Source organism: Sorex fumeus, unplaced genomic scaffold (assembly GCF_029834395.1).
Source record: "Sorex fumeus unplaced genomic scaffold, SorFum_2.1 ptg000122l, whole genome shotgun sequence".
Lineage (NCBI taxonomy): Eukaryota > Metazoa > Chordata > Mammalia > Eulipotyphla > Soricidae > Sorex > Sorex fumeus.
In genome coordinates, this window is record NW_026606179.1 from 11,491,781 (window position 1) to 11,508,094 (window position 16,314).

General features: G+C 60.4%; 4 protein-coding genes across 4 annotated transcripts; all 4 read left to right on the top strand.

Moving 5' to 3' along the window:
• Positions 1–1,752: 1,752 nt before the first annotated feature.
• Positions 1,753–3,883, top strand: KCNA7 (potassium voltage-gated channel subfamily A member 7). The gene is made up of 2 exons (XM_056135965.1): positions 1,753–2,346; positions 3,068–3,883. The coding sequence occupies exons 1-2, from the start codon at positions 1,792–1,794 to the stop codon at positions 3,881–3,883; spliced, it is 1,371 nt and encodes a 456-aa protein (XP_055991940.1). The 5' UTR covers positions 1,753–1,791.
• Positions 3,884–8,796: 4,913 nt separating this feature from the next.
• On the top strand, positions 8,797–9,612 carry NTF4 (neurotrophin 4). Its single transcript, XM_056135967.1, has one exon. The coding sequence runs from the start codon at positions 8,803–8,805 to the stop codon at positions 9,430–9,432; it is 630 nt and encodes a 209-aa protein (XP_055991942.1). The 5' UTR covers positions 8,797–8,802; the 3' UTR covers positions 9,433–9,612.
• Positions 9,613–11,896: 2,284 nt separating this feature from the next.
• Positions 11,897–14,770, top strand: SAXO3 (stabilizer of axonemal microtubules 3). Its single transcript, XM_056135567.1, has 5 exons — positions 11,897–12,052; positions 12,289–12,489; positions 12,594–12,755; positions 13,740–13,846; positions 14,428–14,770. The coding sequence occupies exons 1-5, from the start codon at positions 11,897–11,899 to the stop codon at positions 14,768–14,770; spliced, it is 969 nt and encodes a 322-aa protein (XP_055991542.1).
• Positions 14,771–15,403: 633 nt separating this feature from the next.
• LHB (luteinizing hormone subunit beta) lies at positions 15,404–16,252 on the top strand. Its single transcript, XM_056135966.1, has 3 exons — positions 15,404–15,440; positions 15,693–15,866; positions 15,988–16,252. Exons 1-3 carry the CDS (start codon positions 15,426–15,428, stop codon positions 16,228–16,230), a joined length of 432 nt encoding a protein of 143 aa, XP_055991941.1. The 5' UTR covers positions 15,404–15,425; the 3' UTR covers positions 16,231–16,252.
• Positions 16,253–16,314: the final 62 nt, after the last annotated feature.

Sequence of the window (16,314 nt, forward strand, 5' to 3'; positions counted from 1 at the left end):
TCGCCCCTCTCGGAGAGCCCGGCAAGCTACCAAGAGTATTCGATATGCCAGACACAGTAACAACAAAGTCTCCAATGGAGACGTTACTGGGTCCGCTCGAGCAAAAATATTATAACAATGGAAAATTAAACAGAAGTACACATGCAAAAGCCTGGCAAGCTACCCGTGAGGTGTCAATATGCCAAACACAGTAACAAGTCTCACGATGGAGACGTTACTGGGCCCGCTCGAGCAAATCGATGAACAACGGGAGGACAACGCTACACATGCAGTTAAAACTCAGCGTAATTAAGTGACCAAGAACATCTGAAATAGGGCTGAAGAGACAGTGTGTAAGATGCTTGCTGAGCACTACCGGGAGTAATTCCTGAGTACAGAGCCAAGAGTACCCCTGCGTATTTCCAGATGTGACCCCCCAAAACAAAAAAATGAATAGTACAGCGGGTAGGGAACTTGCCTTGTACATGGCCAACCCAGGTTCCATTCCGGATATTCCATATGGTCTCCTATCCCCTCTAGAAGTGATCCCTGAGCACAGAGCGAGGAGTAATTTCTGAACACCACTGAGTGTGCCCCCACCTAAAAAAATTTTTGAAAAGGCGCGAGCACAGAGTGGGGAGAAGCATACTAGAAAACCAGGCCAAAACCAAGCGATGCAAGACAAAACCCTAGAATTCACAGGGCTACCACTTTCACGGCTTCTCTCCATTGCCCAGCAGAGGGCGCCCAGGCTCTCATTCCTCACTCCCGGGTGACCAAACGCCAACCGCTTCCCCGAGCCCATTCAGTGGGGCTATTTTTACGTGGTGTCATTGGACACCGGTGGCTGGAAGGCCCTTGTCCGTCTGTCCTTCGGTCCCTGAGATGACCCTGCAGGGTCCTGGCAGGCCCGGCCTTTTGCGCTATTCAGGGCTGCCGCTCAGGGCGTCGCCAGACTTCAGAAGAATTTGACAGAGAAAGCAAGTGGGGAGATCCAAGGGCAAGGGGGCCAGGCGTGGGGCGCACATACGTACAATCCGCACAGTTGTGGGAGTGTCCCCGAGGCCACACAACCCTCAGGACAGATGCAAGCTGACTGACATTAGACTCAAGATCTAGAACTCCGGACCCCTCACAGCCCCGCCTGCTCCCGAGACTGCCAAGGGTCCGAGGTAGAGATCTGCAGTCATTCAGTTTGACCAGGAAATAAAGAGCTCGCCGGGAACTAGCAGACTGGCACAAAGAACAGACAGTGCTCACGGGAAACCAGATAACCAAGTCCCAAACCCCGATAACCAAGAGACGAACACCATGACGGAGATCCGGGGAGACCCGGACACAGAGAGTGACCCTAGACCCTCAGAGTTCCTACAAGGGCAGACGTCAGGAAGAAGTAACCGTGGCAGGCACGGGAACCCCGCGAGCCTGAGGGAGGCAGGGTAAGAGGACCCGCAAACGGGAGCGACGCGGAGGGGACCGGCAAACGGGAGCGACGCGGAGGGGACCCGCAAACGGGAGCGACACGGAGGGGACCCGCAAGCGGGGGCGACGCGGAAAAAGCGCCACGCCAAGGCGCCTGCTGGGACTGGCAGGGGAGGACGGGCGCCCCGACAGAGGGCGCGCGGCCGCCCTCTGCCCCGGCGGGGTCACCGCGCCCCCTCCCCCGCGCCCTGGCCGCACGGCCGGGCTATTTTTATGCGTGGACACCGGACACCAGGCTGGGGCGGCGGCGGCGGCGGTCGAGGCGGAGCCGGGCCGGGTCGGACGTCGGGGCCACACGACCGTCCGCGGGTCGCCGGGGCTGCGCGCGCCATGGAGCCGCGGTGCAGGCCGCCGTGCGGCTGCTGCGAGCGGCTGGTGCTCAACGTGGCCGGGCTGCGCTTCGAGACGCGGGCGCGGACGCTCGGCCGCTTCCCGGACACGCTGCTCGGGGACCCGGCGCGCCGCAGCCGCTTCTACGACGGCGCGCGCCGCGAGTACTTCTTCGACCGGCACCGGCCCAGCTTTGACGCGGTCCTCTACTACTACCAGTCCGGCGGGCGGCTACGGCGACCAGCGCACGTGCCCCTCGACGTCTTCCTGGAGGAGGTGGCTTTCTACGGGCTGGGCGCCGCGGCCCTGGCGCGCCTGCGCGAGGACGAGGGCTGCGCGGTGCCGCCCGAACGGCCCCTGCCCCGCCGCGCCTTCGCGCGCCAGCTCTGGCTGCTCTTCGAGTTCCCCGAGAGTTCGCAGGCCGCGCGCGTCCTCGCCGTTGTCTCGGTGCTTGTCATCCTCGTCTCCATCGTCGTCTTCTGCCTGGAGACGCTGCCCGACTTCCGAGACGACCGCGACAACCCCGAAATCGCCGCCCTAGCCGCGGCGGACCCGGTGAGGGGCGGGGCCAGGATGGCGCGGGGCGGGGCTTGGGAGGAGCGGGGCCGGGAAAGCGGGGAACCTGACAAATCACCGGGCGAAGAAAGCTGTGGGAGGCGGGGATTAATGGCGGTAGGCGGGGACTCCGCTTTCAAAACTGGGAGCGGGCTGGTAAGGACCCCAAGGGGGCGGAGCCTAGGGATCTGAGCAGGTGCCCTTTGGAAAAGCGGGGCCTGAGGAAGGTGGCAGGTGGAGGATCGGTGCGCTCAGAAATGGGAGCTGGGAGAGGAAGGGAGCCTGAAGAAACCTGGGTCTTTGCGGCCGGCAGCGACCAAAAGGGAGAACAGGCAGCATTTGGAAGACTTTATCACAACCGAAGTTAATTGGGGCACAGAAATGATCTCTAGCCACTAGCCTCTTGGGTGAGGTTGAGGAGCGCAGGGCACAAGGGCACAGTCTCTCCTTACCTAGAAAAACCTGTATTGGGGCTGTGTTCTTTGGCAGGAAAGAGGGCGCACCCCATTCTTGGGCATCATTTCAGGAGGCCCCATTAGAAGGATCGATGACTAGAAACGCAGCCGACCAGGGACCAATTCAGGGGTCCTCGGGATGGATGCTGTCAGTTGGGTCACTGAGGGTCTTTGGATAAGTAGTTGGACACTTAAACAATAGTCACACCCTTACAGCATGTCTCAGGCTTGATGTGGTCCTCCCTGAATCTCTTTCTCCTCCTCAGTTCCAGAATCATTTGAACAGCTCCATCCCAGTGCCAGGCCCCCCACCCCGCACGCCCTTTGACGACCCTTTCTTCGTGGTGGAGACTTTGTGCATCTGTTGGTTCTCCTTCGAGCTCCTGGTGCGGCTGGCAGCATGCCCTAGCAAGGCAGCCTTTTTCAAGAACGTGATGAACATCATCGATTTCGTGGCCATCCTCCCCTACTTTGTGGCTCTGGGCACCGAGCTGGCCCAGCAGGGGGGCGTGGGCCAGCCAGCCATGTCACTGGCCATCCTGCGGGTTATCCGCCTGGTGCGTGTCTTCCGTATCTTCAAGCTCTCCCGTCACTCCAAAGGCCTCCAGATCCTAGGCCAGACCCTGCGGGCCTCCATGCGTGAGCTGGGCCTCCTCATCTTCTTTCTCTTCATTGGCGTGGTGCTCTTCTCCAGTGCCGTCTACTTTGCCGAAGTTGATCGGGCTGACTCACATTTCACCAGCATCCCGGAGTCCTTCTGGTGGGCGGTGGTCACTATGACCACGGTGGGCTACGGAGACATGGCGCCCGTCACCGTGGGTGGCAAGATCGTGGGCTCGCTGTGCGCCATCGCCGGCGTGCTCACCATTTCCCTGCCCGTGCCCGTCATTGTCTCTAACTTTAGCTACTTTTACCACCGGGAGACAGAGGGCGAAGAGGCTGGCATGTACAGCCATGTAGAAACACAGCCCTGTGCCCCCCTGGAGAGCAAGGCCAACGGGGGGCTGGTGGATGGGGAGGCGCCTGAACTCCCACCCCCACTATGGGCTCCCTCTGGGAAACACCTGGTCACAGAAGTCTGAGGGACAGCTGAGGTCAGGGTGGATGGGCGGGCGGGAGGGCGACGTCAGGGGGCGAGGGTTGCTGTAGGAAGAACTAGGTTCAGTGGGACGAAAGCTGAGCATCACAAGGTCCTGTCAGGCTGAGTAGTGTGGTGTGGCAGGTCCTTCTGTGTCCCGGCTAGGGTGGCAGAGAGGCTGAGCTGAGGGGGCGACCCCATGGGTTTGAATGATGCTGCATAGTGCAACGTTTGGGAGCCTTTGGGGGTCTAGTGAAGATTTCACAGGTCCAGGTTCCGGTGGGTTGGCTTGAGTCCAGCTGTGTCTCCGGTGACTGCCTGATGCCAGGCCCAGGTGTGGGGGGATTCAGTGGTCTCCTGGAGCACTGTTGGGACATGGTGTCGTAGCGCTGTGTTTTCCGACACACAGGTCAGAAGACGCGTGGCTGGGCGATCCTCCTAGGGCCATGTTATTTTCGGTTCTGTGAACTTGTGAGTCATGTGGACACCTGAAGGTCAGCCGATGCCTCATGCCCTTTCTCAGTCACATTGAGTTTAGGTGGGTTGGAATGGGGGATGAGAGAACTCTTTCCGAGTCCTCTTGGGTCCCACTTAGGTAAAGTCACATTCCTTGGGGCCACATTGTGTTGAGTTGTGGCACTAACTGAGTCTGGCAGAGCCGGCTTGCTGGTGGTGGGGTGCTGAGCTGCACATACGTCCAGCAAGTTGTATCATGGCAAATTTGCCAGGGAGGTTGGATGGTGGCAGACAGCATGTCTGAGGAGCTCCATAGGAGTATGTTGTGGGGGAATTCTGTGTCGAGGGGTACACCCAGGACCCAAGGCTCAGAGTCAGGGGAGGAACCAAGTAGCCAGGTAGCCAGGACTGAGCATGGGGGGGGTGGTAAATCCTGGGGTGCGCCGAGCCAGCTTGCACTGGGTCCCTCAATTGTAAGAGAGGAAACTGGGGGACATATCCACGCATTCCTTATCCATTCAACCCTCCTTCTGAATGAACGAGAAAGAGGGACACTCACCCCACTTGGCCCAGCCCCATTTCCCGTTCAACCCCACCCCCACCCCTGCCGTCTCTCTCTGTCTGTGGTTTTGCATCCAGACAAGAAAATCAGAGCCATGGCAGAGAGGGGGAGGAAACTGGACTTGGTCCAAGCCAGAAGGTGGGGGGAGGGACAAAGACCCCAGTAGGTCTTGAGATCCAGAGAGGAGGCGATGGAGAGAGGCTGAGACACAAGACTTGGAGGAAGTGCCAAAGACATCCCCAGGAGACCCAGAGCGTGGGATAGAGATCCAGAGTTGGAGACACAGCAGCGCACCTCCAGAAAGAGAAAAAATGGTGACACGGTCGCAGGCCCTCCAAATCACAGAGACCTGCAGTTAGAGCGGCCACTCCCCATCCTCCGGTGACTCCAGTTGGCTGTCAAACTAGGGGACCCACTGTATTTTCCAGGGGAGAAGCCAGTGCTTCCTCCAAGGTATGGGAGGGCCTGGCCCTGCAGGTCCCTTCAGTGGACAGGTTAAAGTCACAGGATATCTCCCCTGCTGCAGCCTCGTTTCCCATGAGCAGAGAAACTGAGGCTCCAAGGGGCCATCTGAGCCCCCTCCCACGTCGATCAGGAAGCAGCGCATTTTCCAAGGGCTATCAGTCCTAAAGGGCATTTCAAGGACGAGGCTTCAGCACTCACAGGGCAGTGTCCAGAGCCTGGATTCAGGGATTAAAACCCATCGCTGGTTGATGAGGGTGTCGCTGTCGTGATTTTTAGCTGACCTGCTTCCCCAACCCCACCCTGGTTTTCTTGGGTAAAATGAAATCTTACTTAGAGGCACCCAGAGGGGAACTGGGCAGAGAAGAACCTGCCACCTTGGAAGTTCCAGTTGGCAGCTTAATAGTTCCCAGAGATGCCAGACGCCCTCCACAAAGAGACCAGAGGACACCCACCTCCCAGTGCTGGGAGAGGGAGGAGGCGCTAGCCCCAGACTCAGGCCGGGAGGGGCAGGGAGCAGGACCCAGAGCAGGGCTGAGGGGGAGGAGTGTTCCCAGGGAGAGCGACAGACCCCGGAAGAGTGAAGGGACACAGGGGAGGGCAGGGACCAGTGAGAAAGGGGGAGACAGATTCAGGGAGAAAGGAGGTGGGGAATGGAGGCCCAGAGAGGGGACAGAGACCCAAACAGAGAACCTAGAGAGAAGGAGACAGGAGGGGGCAGAGATGGGGCAGGACTCGCCTTCCAGTGCCTCTGAGAGCCACACCGGGCTCTCCATCAGACACCCGCGAGGAGGTCAGGGAGGTGACCGCAGGCCCGCCCATTTCTCAGGGTGAAGGGGGGGGGACAGGGGACACCCTAAGCCGGGGACACCCTTCCTGCCACCTCGCCATGCTATATTTAGGCTCAGGAGGGGTTCATGATGACCCCCAGCAAGGTTGGTGTCAGCTTTCCTCCTGCAAATAGCTCTGGGGAGGGGCGAGGGCCCCCGCGGTGGGACGTCCGTGAATGCGGGGTCACCCCATGACACTGTTCCCCTTCTCGCAGGGTGTCTATCCTCTTTTTCAAATCTCCAGCCCCCTACCTGTCCCCGTGCGCACCCAGCGTTCTGAGCCCCGAAGAATTTCTCTTCTCCAAGCTCTGAACCCTCTCCCAGCCCCCCACCCGGGAGATTCCAGGAGGGAGGACTCGGGAGAGCCCCACCCCGCACCCCGTCTCTGCCTCGGACCTTATCACTGGCCCAGTCCAGCTGGTTAATGTCTGGCTGGGCTCCTGGGACAGGGAAGCGCGCAAGGGGCTCTGCCGGGATTGACACCTCGTTGGCAACAGCCTCAGCGGGATCTCAGGCCCAGAATCTGGGTCTGAGGGAGGGGTTGCGGGTCTGGCCCTGGGTCTGAGGGAGGAGGGGCTGAGGGATGGACCCAGGGTCTGAGGGAGGAGGGCCTGGGGCTGGATCCCTGGGTCTGAAGCAGGAGGGGCGGAGTTCTCGGTCTCCTGGGTCTGCTGCACCCCGCCACAGGGAGGAGGCTGGGGGGCTGGCCGGACCCCCGACTCAAAGCGAGGAGGGGGCTGCGCCGGGCCTCGCTCGGGGCAGCGGCGGGCGGCGGGCCGGGTGCGCCTGCCGGGTTGCGGGGGTGCCGGCCGGCAGGCGAAGGCGGGATCCCCCTATCCCCGGCCCCTCCTCCCGCCGGGCGCCGCCCCGCCCCGCCCCCGGCCCGGGCCCTCGGGAGCGGGAGCCGCGAGCAGCCGCGGGGCGAGAGCGCGTCCCTGCAGCCCGCGAGCCGGAGGAGGAGCCGCCGCCGCGCTGGGGGCTGCGGGGGAGCCGCGGAGGGCGCCCCAGGTAAGAGCCTGGGCGCCTCCTCCCCGCGGGAGCCCCGAGCCGGGCCGCCCGGCCCCTGGGAAGGGAGGGGCGGGGGCGGGGCCGGCGGGGCGGGGCCTGGAGGAGGAAACTGAGGCAGCGGGACCGTTCCAGAGCAGCCGTGGCGCGCTCCTCTACTGCGGGGGTCGGCTTAGCCCCCAGTCTCACTCTGTCTTCTGGAGGACGAGGAGTCTGGGAGCCCGTGTTTCTGGGAGTTTCAGGGAAGGAGGGCTGCGAACCACACTCCTCCCGTGTCAGAGGGAGGAGGCGCTGACTGTCCTGGGAAGGGAGGAGGGGGCTGGGGGCGGGAGCTCTAAAGGACCAAGCAGGTGAGCGGGAGCAGGACTCTCGGGTCTAAAGGAGGAAGGCAGTGGGGGCTTGGATTCCTAAAGGAGTTGGGGACCAGGACTGCAGGTCTGAGGGAGGAGGCATTGGGGTCCTGGTCCTGGCGGATCACCCTGTGCCCCTCCTCACCCCCCATCTTTCCATTTCCCCAACTCCGAGCAAGGGCAGGCAGCCAGTCCAGGTATGTGCCATGGAAGGCTTGGACGGGCCCTGGCCTGTCCTGTGAGGAGAGAACATTCCAGAAAGCAGCCTCTGGGACCCAAGGCTCCTGGAGGCTGAGTCCTCAAGCCGTTGTCCAGGTTCGCTCCGCCCCCGCCCATCTGGGCGCCGAATGGGCGCGGTGAAATCTGTTCCAGCCGCGGGCTGCTGCCCCCTCGCCCCCATCTGCTTCTCATCCCAGCCAGGAGCTATCACCTGGGCAGGAAAGGGGCCCTGGGGAGGGGCGTCGCCCTGATGGGCCCCCCCCCCCCCCCCCCCCCCCGGGAGTGGGTGAGGTGCCTACCAGGATGCAGCCACTCCCTATGCCTCTGTCACCCGCCTGTTCCTTTCTCCCCTTAGGTGGCTGCCCCCTGCCTCTCCTGAGATGTCAGGAAGGAGGGGGCCGCCTGTGTCCCCCACAGGGGTCCCCCGGAGCCTGGGGGCCCCCGGCCCCAGAGCTCGAAGGCGCAGGAGGTGCTGACAGGTCTGGACCCTCTGCCACTTCCCACCCTTCCCCACACCCCTATCCTCCCAAAACAGGCCTCCCCAAAGGGAGGGAACGGGAGAACCAGGCCCCACCCTAGCCTCCCGGAGACAGTCATCAACAGGGAAACTGAGGCCTTGATGAAAGCATCCAGAGTTGCACTTTGGAACTAAACTTGGGCTTCCCTGCACACCCCAAATGGGACCTTCCCTCAAAAGTGTTGAGTGGGCTGCTGGACTTGAGGGTCCTTAGGGTGGGAGAAACATGGCAGCAGAAGGAGCTGCTGGGGTGAGTCCAGCTCTGCCCACCTCTGGCCCCTGCAGGCTGTGTGATCTGCTGCAAGGCACTAACCTCTCTGGGCCTTTCTCTCCCTGTTGGTTGGCTCTCATAGCTGTAGGGTAATGATGCTGAATTGAGAGATCGGGCATTATCCCAAGTCCTAGAACAGAGCACTCCAAGGCTCCCCATGACTCTAGGTCCCCCTAGAATTCCCAAATTCTGCCAGTTTTTGCCTTCTCTGACTCCAGCTACCCTCTCCATGTTCCCAGGTGGTCAGCAAGATGGGCCCCCTGCCCTCCTGCCCCCTCCCCATCCTCCTCTTCTTCCTCCCCTCCATTGCCATGGAGGCCCACCCCCCACCCTTGCCACTGCCCCCATTCCCAGCCCCCGAGTGGGACCTCTTGTCCCCCCGAGTAGCCCTATCCCGGGGTGCCCCTGCAGGGCCCCCGCTGCTCTTCCTGCTGGAGGCAGGGGCCTTTGGGGAGTCCGTGGGCAGCCCAGCCAACCGCAGTCGGCGCGGAGTGAGTGAGACGGCGACAGCGCATCGCAGGGGAGAGCTGGCTGTGTGTGACGCAGTCAGTAGCTGGGTGACGGACCGCAGGAGTGCCGTGGACCTGCGTGGACGCCAAGTGGAGGTGCTGGGTGAGGTGCCCGCGGCCGCAGGCGGGCCCCTCCGCCAGTACTTCTTTGAGACCCGCTGCAAGGCTGACAGCTCAGGGGCAGGTGACCCCGGTGGGGCTGGAGGAGGCTGCCGGGGCGTGGACCGGCGTCACTGGTTGTCCGAGTGTAAAGCCAAACAATCTTACGTGCGGGCCCTGACCGCTGATGCCCAGGGCCGTGTGGGCTGGCGATGGATTCGAATCGATACAGCCTGCGTCTGCACACTTCTCAGCCGGACTGGACGGGCCTGAGACCCAAGTCCTGAAATTCAGGAGGCCTACCACAACCATGATGACGAAGAGAACTGGATGCTGAATGACCTCTGGGGGGCAGTCCCACTGCTCTGGGCCTCTAGGTACTTGTCCTGTGATCACAAAATCATAGCTCTCTGACTTGGAGAGTTCAAGGCCAAGCCAGACAGGTGGTGAAACCAAAAGGGGTTTTGAAGGATGGATAGGAGTTCTGGATGAACTTTGAAATGATGATGCTATCCAATATATTCTGAGTACTTATTGTTTATCAACCCCCACCCAACTGCTCAGGTCACCCCTCTGCTAGAGGTGACATTTGGAGGTCCCACCCTGGGCAAGTGATTAGGAGGAGACATCTCAAAGTGGAGGGAAGGCAGGGCAGAATGAAAACCAGAACATCAGTGGCTGGGTTAGCACTGGCCTTTGTAGGAGCACAAGCAAGGTTGAAGAACAGGAGGTCAGGATTCTAGAGTTGGGCTCTGGTCCATGGGACACTGGAGTCAAATGTCTTCCCCTTCCCTATCCCAGCCTTTACTCCATATGGGAAAAGAGGCAAGCCTTCACCTCACTCATCCTTAGCAGGGCATAAAGCTCCAACCACTGGGCTGAAACTTCACAGTGATGGTCTGGAATGGTCCAAGACAATCCAGTAAGAGTTTGAGGGGGTCTAGGATCCCCACGGAGGAGGTCAATAAGATCCCTGAGCAGGCTGCAGAAGGCAGCCTCAGTTCCCCCTGTCTGAACACTGGGCGGTGGGATAAGCTCACTGGGTCTGGAGCAGAGACTGAGGTGGCAGAACCTTGACCTAAAAGTGTTTATTTACTTTGGCTTGGGGGGTCTACACCCGGCAGTGCTCAGGGACTACCGGCTCTCTGCCCGGGAGTGACCCCTGGTGGTTGCTCAGGGGACCACATGCAGTGTGGGGATGGGCAGAGGGCAGCTGCATGCCAAGCAAGGCAAGCACATTAACCCCACCCAAAGATCTTTAAAGGACAGAGTGCCAGGCGAAGTCCAGAAAGACCTCAGATCTGCCAGAACCCTCTCCATATATCACATTGGCGCAGACTTGTTGTACATACACACACACCAGTTTGGGGCTAAAGAAGAACACCCCATCCCCCACTGAGCCCCTTGGTGGGGTGTGGGTGGCAGGGCCGCATAGGAGTAGCTGTGCTCATATTTCTTGTTTTTGTGGGGTTTTTTTGTTTGGGGACCACATCGGCGATGTCCGGGTTACTCCTGGTCTGTACTCAGGAATTACTTCCAGCGGTGCTCTGGGGGCCATACGGGATGCTGGGGATCAAATCTAGGTCAGCACATACAAGGCCAGCACTGTCCCCACTGTATTATCACTCTGGCCCCAGTGGTTCCTACTTCTTATTCTCTTTTTGACTCCTGTCCTTCAGCCTTTCTGTTTGACTTCTGGGTCAGTAGTTTCTGTATGTATTAACTTCTCTCATCAAATCTCCATACATTTTTTGGTGGGGGGCGGTGGGGGAGCTCACATCTGGTGATGCTCAAAGGTGACTCCTGACTCTACACTCAGGACTGATTCCTGGCATTGCTCAGAAGACCATATGGGATGCTGGGGATCGAACCTTGGTCAACCATGTACAAGGCAAGCCACTGTACTCTCCTACCCACTGTACTCTCGCTCCAGCCCCACTTCATACTTTTTGTTTTTTGGGCCACATTCAGTGATGCTCAAACTTCATTCCTGGTGGGGCTCAGGGGACCATAGGGAGTTCTGGGGATAAAACCCAGGTTGGCTGCATGCAAGGCAAATGCCCTACTCCCTGTGCTGTCTCTCCAGCTTCCTTCATGTATTTTATTCTACTAAGAATTTCCCTGTGGGTCCCTCCCTTTCACCCACCCCCTATTCCCAGGTGGAAGTTTTCAACCAAATCAAAGGCAGACAGGACAGCGGGCGGAGCAGCGCTGCCTTCTGCAGACTGGAGGAAGGAGGCTGGGAAGTCTGGAAATCGTTACCCAGGATGGGCAGGGCTGGCAGTGGAAGGAGGCAGCAGAGAAGACTGGGGACCAGGCAGGAAAGTAGGGGGGCATTTCTCATGGATTCCTTGATGCCCTGGGTGGTCTCAACACTCCCACACTGGGTCTATTTCTGGATTTCTAGCCCCCCTCTTTTGGATCTCAGACCCCATGTCTCTGAGTCACTGTCTTCCTCAGCCTGAGTATGGGGGGAGGGGGTTGTCTCTAGAATTCTGAACATCTATTTCATCTATTTCCCCTTCCCTCCCCGCTTTTCTAGCCTCCTCCCTGAGTCCCTCATTTCTTTCAGTTTCTGCTCCTCCTGCTCCCCTGCCCCAGACAGTTCCTCTCCCCGATTCCATCCATCCGCCTGCTGGCTCTCCACTGGCGGAGTTCAGGGTGGGCGGGTTCTGTCACTGGGGCAACAGCAACAACAAGTCGGCTAGTGCCTAGCTGCTGGGGGAGGGGTGGGGCCATGGCAGATCGGACCCTGGCTCTGTGCTATGACCCTGTACGGTCCGCAGTCACTGGGACTCGGATGCCAAAAAGCTGTCACGACTGGCACCTCACCAGTAGTGGTGTAGCCCACCATCTGATCCCACCTATAGGTTTTTATCCAGCTAATGTGCAGGTAAAAAGGACACTAGGAGCGGGCGGGGTGGGGACCAGAAGAGGACTCTCCTAGGGACCAGGAGATTGAGGGCTTGGTCTCCTGTTTGACTGAAGGAGGGGGGTGCTGGAGTCCTGAGCTGGAGAGAGAAAGGGGCCCAGGACCCCGAATACCTGTTTCCTGAGGGAGGAAAGATCCGGGCGGGAGAACAACAAAGACATCAACCTTTTCACTGACATCCACTGCCTTCTCCCCAGTCCACAATTGGGGACCCCCTGCCCCTGGGTGTCAGGCATGATTTGCACGTCTGGGATTTCGACGAGGTCATCAGCAGATGGGAGACAACCTCTGGCAGGGCTTATGAGCACAAGAACCACGGCGGACCGCTGGCGCAGCCCAGGGCCTCAGAGCAGTCGGACCCCAGTCGGACAATGGGAATGAAGGAGTTAAGGGGGAAGGTAAGGGTCTAGGAGGCAGAGGTCTTAGCAGGGATGATAGGGAGGGAGGGAACACCGAGGAATCCTGTGCACCTTCCCGCTGGGATCTTCGTCGCCTTTCGTAGTTCAGGCACGGCTGCTGCAACTTCCCTCTGATCGCCAAGCAGCGGTGCAGTGAGACGAAGGCGCAGTACACCGGCTGGCCCAATGTGGACCCGAGGGTTCCCGCTTCCGTTGGGCTCCAATTCCCGGAGCTTGAGAACGGCCACCGCAGGCGCCTTTCCCAGGTACTGGAGGCAGCAGGAGCGCCGGTTTGCAAATCTTGGAGCTCAGGGTACCGGTTCACCGACAACCCTAGGAGATCCCCGGCGGCACTAAAAGGAATTTTGAGCCTGGGAGTGTGGCTAAGCGGTGTGTGTGTGTGTGTGTGGGGGGGGGGGGTTGGGGGGTGTTAGGGGTGTGTTTAAGGTGGAATAGAAGTATACTGTCCGGGGGGCATGACTAAGAGGAGGGGTCTAGGGGCTGGAGTGACAGTACACCGGGTAGGGCGGTTGCCTTGCACACCGAGAACCCAGGTTCGAGTGCCAGCATCCCATATAGTCCCCCCGAGCACCGCCAGGAGTAATTCCTGAGTGCAGAGCCAGGAGTAACCCCCGTGCATCGCCAGGTGTGACCAAAAAAGCAAGAAAAAAAAGTAGTCTAAAAACCCTCAAATTCTGGGGGCTGGAGTAATAGCACAGCAGGTAGGGCATTTGCCTCACACGCGGCCGACCTGGGTTCAATTCCCAGCATCCCATATGGTCCCCTGAGCATCGCCAGGGGCAATTTCTGAGTGCAGAGCCGGGAGTAACCCCTGTGCATCGCAGGGTGTGACCCAAAAAGCAAAGCAAACAAACAAACAAAAACCCTCAAATTCAATGCAGAGCCCAGGGGCGTGGGGCGGGCCATAGAGCGACCAAGGGGTTGGGTTAGGTGCAGGGCCGGGTGGGCCACTGTTACCGTCAGTTCAGCTGTCACCCTCAGGGTGCAGTTGAGTTTAGCTGTCAGCTCGGGAAGAGGTTTTGTTGCCGAGGGCTGGGCTTTTGAGTTTGATGATGAAAATTGTTTGGATTTTGGAATCGAAGCTAGTCAAGGCGGGCAGGGACCCTTTGGCAGAGGGCTGCTAGGGTGGAAGGCAGGGAGAGGAATTGTCCTTCTGGGGCCCGAGCCCGGGAACAAAGTGACACTCTTTCTTGCTCACTCCCCCATGCACCCATCTTCCCTGGACGAAGAGCCCTGAGCTGGCGGGCCGGGTCTTCAGAGTAAAGGACAGAGGCATTCTGGACCGTCACCAGCCCTATCTCTCCACCATGACCAGGGACTTCCAGCCCTTCTCAGAGTGAGTCTGGTCTGGAGTTTCCATAGTTCCCCCGTTTCCTTCTGGCCGGGTAGCCTCAGCCTCCAGGTGCTGCACCCAAGTCCCTGAAGCTCAGGCACAACTCCCACACCCACCACTTTTCAGCACCAAGAGTCTGTCATAGCAACTGGCAGGAACTTAAAACCCGCAGGACTGGGGGTGGGGGTAAGTTCAGGACCTACGCACAGTGCCCTCAGGATTTAGGTGGCTCCTCAGAATACCCCTTTCCTCAAAAACTCCAGATTCCAGGCCCTTGCATGCTGTGGAAACCCAGACATTCGCTTTGAACCTGCACCCTGAATTTCTTACCGGGTCTACTTTTATTTATTTTTTGGGGGGGCACAACCAGTAGTTCTCAGAGCTTACTCCTGGTGTGGATTCAGGGGAACCATGTGCAGTGCTGGCGACTGAACCCGGGTCAGCTGAGTCCAAGGCAAGCGTCCTTCCCACTGTCCTATCACTCCCCAAGGATTGAGCACTGTAGCCTTGGGTGGGGAAGCTGAGGTCTGAGCCTCAGCTGGACAGAGAGTCTAGCAGTGCCCTCCTGACTCCACCTCCTGCAGGAAGGAACTGTTGGAATCCCCCTTCAGGGAGTCGCCGGCAGCCCGCGCCTGGGCCCTGGAGCAGCGGCTGTCACAGCACTCCTGGCTAGACCGCCCGCTGGGTATCAGCGCCAGTCGGGTTGGGCCTGTGGGGCCGGTGGTGCCGCACCGCGGGGCGTTGTCTGAGACTCGGGAGGCCTTTGGGCCCCCAGTGCCCCCTCTCCACCGGCCCAATCTACTGTGCCCACTGACGCTGCCCTGGGGCAGACTCCACTGGAACCCGGTGCTGGGCATCCACAGCGTGCCGCACGCCTACAGCACCGAGAACTCGCAGTATGGCAGCTCCCGGCCTGCGCTAATCTGAGCTGGCCCGGCGTGGCCGGACCTGGCTCCTCTGGGCAGCAGGAGCGACAGGTTGTGGGCGGGAAGAATCCTGCATCTGCCCATGTCCAAGGCCCGCGTGGACCCGCGGAGTCTCCCCCGCGTTAAACAGTCTCCACCGCACTCTCCCTTCGCTGGGCTCGGCTTTGGAGGGGCCTGAGCGCGTGCGTGGGAGGGGACGACAGAGAGCCGTGGGGACCCCTGCTGGAACTGGGGGCATGTCTGATCCTCACTCCTGTGCACGGAAGATACCGTGAAGCCACGCCCCGCCCGCAGGGTTAGCACAGGAGTAAGGTTTCAGCCAGGCAGGTGGCTCGGGAGTTCAGGCTTCTGTCATTATGCCGATTCCGGGGCTTTCAGGACCCTGGGTCCCACCCACCACCGCTGTGTAGGGCCACAGCATGACGCCACCCTGAGCTTCCCACACCCCTTTTGCTCTGTAGCACCTCCCTAGCCCCCCATGGACAATCCCCCAAGTCGGCATCCCCCACTCCTGCAGCTGCCTCCCTCCCTGCCCTTGGCTGAGCGCTCTCGCCCCCGGGGGATTAGTGTCCAGGTTACCCAGTCCCGGGGTGGCCTTGGCGCCCCCACAGCTTGCAGGTATAAGGCCAGGGCCACTGCCTAGGGGAAGAACCAGGATGGAATCGCTTCAGGTAAATGGTGGGGCAGGGGGCCATATGGAGAAGGGGCACAGTCAACAGGCTTCCTGATGGTGGTGGCCTTAGGGGCAGGAATGCTTGCTTTGACACTTCCCTTCTGTATGAGAACCCGGGTCGGGTCGGGGTGGGCAGGCAGGAGGAGGCATGAGGCTAGGGTACTGTGGTGCCCAGACGGGACACAAAGGAGTGAGCCTGGGCTCAGGACGGAGGCCTCAGGCTGCCCCTGAGGCCCTGGCCTGGTCCCAGGGCCTGCTGCTGGGTCTGCTGCTGGCCATGGGCACGGGTGGGGCATGGGCCTCCAGGGGGCCGCTGCGGCCACTGTGCCAGCCCGTCAATGCCACACTGGCTGCCGAGAATGAGGCCTGCCCCTTCTGCATCGCCTTCACCACCACCATCTGCGCCGGCTACTGCCCCAGCATGGTGAGCAGCACCTGGGGCACCCCCGGCTGGGAAATGTGGAGGGGAGGGGAAGGCAGGGGGGCTCGGAAGGCCTGTTCGCCCGCCCCTGCTCATGCTGTACCCTCTGCCCCATGGCCTCCAGGTGCGCGTGCTGTCAGCAACCCTGCCACCGGTGCCCCAGCTTGTGTGCACCTACCACGAGCTGAACTTCGCCTCCATCCAGCTCCCCGGCTGCCCGCCTGGCGTGGACCCCACGGTCTCCTTCCCCGTGGCTCTGAGCTGCCGCTGTGGGCCCTGTCGCCTCAGCAACTCAGACTGCGGGGGACCCAGGGCCCAGCCCTTGGCCTGTGAGCACCCCCTCCTCCCAGACCTCCTCCTCCTCTGAGGACCGCATCGTCCCCTCCCCAAGCCCCCAGGCCCACTCTAAATCCCAGAGACAGCAGATAGTGTCCCAGCACCCCCAATAAAG